The sequence below is a fragment of the Apium graveolens genome, chromosome 7 (genome assembly GCF_009905375.1).
Source record: "Apium graveolens cultivar Ventura chromosome 7, ASM990537v1, whole genome shotgun sequence".
NCBI classification, from domain to species: Eukaryota; Viridiplantae; Streptophyta; class Magnoliopsida; order Apiales; family Apiaceae; genus Apium; species Apium graveolens.
Window position 1 is genome coordinate 112,146,941 of NC_133653.1, and position 6,792 is coordinate 112,153,732.

Below are 6,792 nucleotides of genomic sequence, written 5' to 3' on the forward strand. Positions count from 1 at the left end.
GTGCTCTGAGAAAAAGTGTTGGTGAAAAAAGTGCTGTCAGGAAAATGAAAAAGTGTTGTCAAGAAAATTAGATGACTGTTTGGTAATTATTTTTAATTTATACATATTTTGAGATATAATATATAAAAATAATATTTTCAAAAGCGCTTTTCCTGACAGCAGCTTTTAGAATTTACCAAACACCTTTCTGACAGCTTTTTAGCAAAAGTTGTTATAACTGTCTGCAACAACAATACCAAACGGAGCCTTACATGTGGATGTATTTATTTATTTATTTTGCTAAATGGATATTTTAAATTTGTTTACAATAAATTGTTATAAATATGAATTGTTATAACAAAATATATGGGACGTAAAGTATTGTTTTAGTGTCTGGTCCAAGAAAAATGAAACAGGCTTTGTTATTCATAGACAAATTTTAAAACACTCTACTTGAATGAACTGGCAAGTATCAATGGTCTTAATGTATTCTGTAATCTAAATTGTGGAGTTTGGATGACTGTGGAGGTTTTGAACCTAAACACCAGCTGCATCTTATGAAAATGGTTCCTCAGGGGATTTGGCTATTTGGTTAGAGCACCTTCCTTCTCGGAGGCATTCTTTCAGAGGGAGATGAATGGCAGAAAGCATATTAGAGCCTTTGCCTATTCTCCAACTCTCCTCAAGCTCATCATCAAGAATAAGAACATGCAATAAGAGCATAAAAGCAATTTAAGCTTGTTGCTGGCTGCACTTCTCAATTCTTAGCTTAACACTAAATACAACGAGGTTGTAAAAATTGTGTGCCCGAGATAGCTATATGCATGACTCCTATGAATGTCTAAGACGTGCTTATTTTTATAATTATTTCATAAACCTGCTAATCATCTGTATACTACCAGTCTAGGTGGTATCAGCAAGAGAAAATGCAAGCTAAAATCTTCTTTCTCAAGGCAGTTCAATTAGTAACCAAAGCTGCATTATGTATACATTTACTCATCCACAGACAGATATTTTAGCCCCAAATGTAATACTTTGAACCTAACTGGAGCTTGAAGACAAAGCCTATTTTACCTCCATTTGTTTTTCCCATCCACAGGCAGGGCTCAATAAAAAGAAAAAACTAAAACCCAAGTTTCTCGATAATCTTATCTGATGGTAATGTAGCGATTAGTACCATGCTTAGCCCAGTGTTCTTTAAGATCCAAGGGCATACGAGTGTCATGACCTTCGGCTACTAAACGAGTTAGCAATCTAGAAAAAACATTCCCGCTCATCTTTCGTCCACCTATCCGTGAGTGTCGTTTGTTGGACATTTGCGGCAACGGATACTGTGACGTAGTGGTTGTGCAACAAGACGACTGCCAGCCCCCGTTGCCCCATTTGTAACACTGATGCTGAACTCCTGTGCAAGAGCATACGGGTATAGGCATTGTGGATCCATCATAGATAATTTCCTTCATCAAGCCGAGATGCTGAGCATCCCACTCGGCCTTTGACCAGTCAGTGGTGACATGCCTGTTCAAATCTTCACTTACTTTCTTCACCTTCGGTTGTGACTTAGGTGGAACGACCTTCTTCGGCTTTGCAAGCTTTTCTTGGTGTGCCTTTCTGGCATCAGATGAAACGGCTTGTAGAGGGAACGCGTCAGTTATAGGCCCTTCCTTTGTGTTGTGAGCAGCTACAGAAGGGTAATTTGCGACATGGTGGACTCGCTTCGATCCACGTTGGACAGTGTTGTTCCATGCAGTTTTCATGGTGGTCTCCTGGAACCGAAGGGCTTCTATGGCAATATCTCGTTCCCTTAAAGCACTGTCACGCTCAGATATTGCTGCATCACGTTGCTGGATCGCTAGATTTCTTTCATCCATTGCAGCCTTCCTTTCAGAAAGAGCTCTATCACGTTCTTCAAAAGCAGCATCCCTCTCAGCAATGATGTTTGCAATCTTCCCCTGCATAAAGAACGCATTCTGATCTTTCATCTGATATTGGGGCACCATATTCCACTGCAAAACAACATGATGACAGGAAAATCAAGATAAGCATTATTTCCTGTCAAAAAAAAAAGATAAGCATTATTTTATTTACATTTGAGATACTAATGACTAGGATTGAGAATCATGTTCCTTTGCCTTGAAAATTTATCACCTGAGTGTGACCACCTTTATAGGATTCCATGTGTCTAGCACGACCACCTTCATCCATCTTCAGTCAGCGAAGCTGCCAGCGAGGGCAGATATGAACAGCAACTTAAAGCTCAGCTACTAAATATAGGATATCCACTCTTTTCACACCACAGAATCTTCCCACATTTGACAAAAATGGAAGAAGTTAAGACTCCCATGCTATTTATAAACAGAGGGGAAATAGATTTTTTACCAAGTGCGTCAATTTAATAGTTTCTTATGCAGTAATAATTCCACAAGAAAATACAACCATCACCCAGCAATTAAGTAAATTTAGTTGGCTTTTTAGCATAATGTGATTCATTTATAAAATATAGAAAGATAACAATAATTTAGCCAAGCCACACCTAGCAATAAATTGTGAATATCCGGTTACTCTCATACTTTAAAAACAGTTACAGGAATTGACTAATAATTTTTCTGTTTACAATGCACTGCAAAATACTTGAATCCCGGTTTTGATATTATACTATTCCTGTGCAGTCTTTTCAATATCACACCTATAACGAATGAATCACGGATGAATAGGTCTGCTTGTTAAAAGAAAATGAAATGCAGATCATGCTACTGAAAAATATGAACAATTTCGTAAGCACATTTAATGTCAGTTTAATAACGCTCACTAACTTATGCAAGAATTTGACTGACTACTGAAATGAGATTCTCTACTTGTTATGGGTTGTTTATCCGGCTTCTAGGGTTGTGAAATCCTTAAGGTAGTGATTTTACTACCATTGTATCAGCTAGCTTATCTTTTTATTGAATTATTCCATAAATCCTTGTTTTAATTTCTGATCTACATCAGCTTCCAAATGTGAATTCCCAGGGAATTCATATATTTAGCTGAGTCAAGGGTACCCAGGAAGTAGCACCAAATGGGCATGAGATAAATTCTCTTGGTTAGCCACCGTAACCTATATCACTAATTCACTTTTGAAGGAAGATTTGATAGCAAAACAGCGTTGGTAGTTGAGAGAGGAGTGACACTCCGTACTATGCAATATGCATTCACTGGAGTGGGTTATGAATTATAATTACATCAAAAATTACTATAACCCTCACCAAAGTTGTGGCTCAAGTTTAAACATCAGAAAGCATGAGAAAAATGTTCATGGAGCAAATTATTCACCTATCTTAGAGAAAATAGGAACAAAAAGCATAGAACTAACAGAGAAGAAACATATATTAGAACTCAACAAGGAGGTAACTCAAGGAGGAAGAAAAGCAATGAGAAAATATATGTTTATTGATGCAAGATCATAAATTTTATATAATAAATTATCATGAGCATGAATTTTTAGTAAATGATTTAGCCTTTTAGGACTAATATCAAACTAAAAGATTTTATGGTGTGTATGAGAACTCAGATCTTATTTAAAATTCTGTTTGATGAAATGACATGTTTGGATACCAAAAAAAAAATGAATCTAGATTTAAATGAAATCGAAGACATCATTTAAAATGACATACTACACAATCTTAATATGTTCCCAACCAATTAGCATTACAATATATAAAAAATGAAGAAAAAGGCCGGTGCTGCTGCGACTAAATACCAGAATCAACCATGTGCTAAAAAAAGAATGGAGTCAGGAACTTTTTGTAGCAAATCAAACTCCAGTGGCAACCTTGACCAACTACAAATAACCATAACACCAAAACTCAAAAGCAAACAAAACCAGAAATACATCTTGATAGTGAAGGACTGACATTACATAACAAAAGTCATACGAGCTTCATGTATAGCGTGACTTGTTACTCCGGCAAATATTATATAAAATATAATGTACTCTGGTTCAAACTTTCCAATATCAGAGTAAACAGTTGTTCATGAACATCAAACCAAAATATTAGGAGGAGATAAGGGTGTTTTTCCTTGGAGATTGATAACCTGACAACAAGGTTTTACCGACCCTTAGTTTAAACTGCAGGACGAATAAAATAATATAACTTACTGGCAACTGCTAATTTAAGTTCTGCTGGGTGCATATTAATTTGTCACCACAATTCTTAAAGACCGTCATGTCAATCAGAAACTAAGGAATGGAGACCCTTGAATAATTTTAGTGCTTGTGCGGTTATGAACAGTACTATACAACACATGTTAAATTTTACAGAAGCTATATCCTTTCTGGGGGTTCGGTGTTCACCTTTTGATGGACCTCATGTTAAACTACCCTTAATTTCCATTGAGAGAATAAGGTGACCCCAGGAATCCAACTAGACGGCCTATCTCTGCAATATTTGTGAGCCAAGGTAGTGTTGCAGGGTTATTCCCTATTATCTTATTCTTGGCCTAGGTAACTCTAAATGAGTTTGACAGGAAAGTCAACCAAACCAAATTTTAACCTAAGCTAGAATATTAAAAACTTCTTCCATCACGTTATATGGCAGCTTCTATATGACAAATAAGATAATCGTAAGTTCTACCATTAGATTATTGCTTCTCAGCTAGGAAGCAAGGACACGGGTGCGGGAGTGCGTAGTGTGGGGGTACGAGTGTGTAGTGCGGGGATATGGGGATACGGGAGACACCGGAAAAATAAACAAAAAAAAATCATATATATTTCATGTTAAACATAATAAAATATACTAAAAGAACCAAAAATTGTATGAAAATGAACTAAATGTGTCATTTATTAACCTAAAAACCAAAATACAAATAAAATATTTTAATTTATGCAAAAATGAATATGGTAATCAATACTCTTGTAGTAACTAATAGATATGAATACTTAATTTTGTCAATGTAGTTTGCTAAAATAGATTTTGACTACAACTTTTGAAGATAAAACTTCAAATTAGTACGGAGATACGTGTGTCCGAGTATCCGACATGGGGGCTCGGCATGCTACCCAAGTGTCCTTGATTCTTAGCTTCTCAGTGAGAATAAGATAAATATTAAGCTCTACCTCTACCATTAGATTATTATATTGCAATTTTGTGTAGTTCTGTTGTCATTGTTAAAGGAGGTTACTAATAAGATCATAAATTATAATTATCTGTTTAAGTTATTTGGTTTCCATTCATAGCCTTCCCTTTTCAACCAATATTCATCAAACCTTAAATCACGAACACTTGAACAATATTGGTTCCTATCGATCTTAATTTTCTTGTGGATTAACACTAGAAACCTATAACCAAGTACAATATTCGGAAAACAAAAAGTATCCCTTGTCAATTAAAACTCGAAAAGCCAAAAAAACAACAGGCAGGTTTATAAGAAGTTTTATCAAATCGAGTACTTGGACAAGTTATATCAATCTGAAACAACCACACATCATCACCACTTGACTAGAAATTAGTTGAAATAAAACTAAATACAACACAAATCGAACATACTAAACAAAAAACACAACTAAGAAAATATAATTACAACCTATAATTGAACTTAGATAATTAAAGACAAAACCCACAAAAGGGTAGACAATGAACAAGAGCTAAGAAAACAAGAAATGCATGTGAGTGTGAGAAAACAACATAAAAAGAAGCATAGATTATAGATACAGAAGAGGATGATAAAGACTTACAGATTAGGCAGAAGAAGGAGAGAGAATCATAAATAAATAGTAAAAACGCATCAACAAAGAGGGGAAGTGACAAGTGAGCAGTAGGAAACTCTATGTAACTTTTTTTATTTTTTAATTATTCTGAATAGTCTTTACTTGTTCCTCTTTTTTTGTTCTTCGCCTTGCGTTTGATATTCCCTTCTAAATTCTCAACTTGCATAAAATTAAAAAATTAAACATTAATGTGTATATTCTTTTACGGGTATTATTAATCTACACTTAATTTTTATATGTACGTAAATGTTGAAAAATTAGAAGCTAAATTACAATGGGAACCAAGAAAAAATGAAACAATAAATATCCAGTGTTTTTTAATTAACTGTTTGACAAGATTTCTCATCTCCAAAGCCCAAGACGGTAGAACATTTAGGGTGGAGATTCATTCTTACTGTTATACCATAAAATTGTTATGGGTATTTTATCGGATCTTTAAGAAAATGGGTCGGATCACCGTTGAGAAAGAGGACGGACGAGTCCCGGAGACGAGTATCGGATCTTTAAGGAAATGGGGCGGATCACCGTTGAGAAAGAGGACGGACGAGTCCCGGACCTAGGGTGTGACGCCCTCAATCTCGGGGTTTGGAAATGAGGACCCACACACCTCTAATCTATGAATTAAATAAGCATAAACTCCGATTAGCTACTAACAGGATCAAACAGGATAAAATATGAGACAAGATTACAATTACCAACCATAGAATATAATTTACAACCCAAATTAAAACCAAATTTACATAGTCGATCCCAACTGGGAATCGACAGATAACACATTGTATCTTAACAACTTTTCGGCTAAGCGCTTGCTCACTCGAAACCTGTACTACCTACTCTGGCAACCGGAAGCCCTCAACACGGTAGGGACCACCAGGTACGCTCTTACGAGCAGTGCGCCTAAACTTGGCCATTTTCTTGCTTAACTGTCATGGTTAGATTAAAACAAAACATATGAGTATAAAACTCAGCAAGTAACTATTAAACAGTTCTACGATACAAAACCCACAATATACATTACTGATCTCAGGGCATTCTACTTTATCATTTCTAGGTGGTAGATTTCT

The 6,792-nt window shown here is 35.6% G+C and overlaps 1 protein-coding gene across 6 annotated transcripts; it reads right to left on the minus strand.

Moving 5' to 3' along the window:
* Window positions 1-906: 906 nt before the first annotated feature.
* Window positions 907-5,847, minus strand: LOC141671245 (protein BASIC PENTACYSTEINE4). Of its 6 annotated transcripts, XM_074477407.1 has the most exons (4): window positions 5,696-5,746; window positions 3,722-3,802; window positions 2,128-2,281; window positions 907-1,985 (listed from the first exon to the last, which is right to left on the minus strand). In XM_074477407.1, the coding sequence occupies exons 3-4, from the start codon at window positions 2,182-2,184 to the stop codon at window positions 1,128-1,130; spliced, it is 915 nt and encodes a 304-aa protein (XP_074333508.1). In that variant the 5' UTR covers window positions 2,185-2,281; window positions 3,722-3,802; window positions 5,696-5,746; the 3' UTR covers window positions 907-1,127. The 6 variants fall into 6 exon arrangements, with proteins under 6 accessions (XP_074333508.1, XP_074333505.1, XP_074333506.1 ...); XM_074477404.1 differs by lacking the exon at window positions 3,722-3,802 and having other exon boundaries at window positions 5,696-5,847; XM_074477405.1 differs by lacking the exon at window positions 3,722-3,802 and having other exon boundaries at window positions 2,128-2,324; window positions 5,696-5,807.
* Window positions 5,848-6,792: the final 945 nt, after the last annotated feature.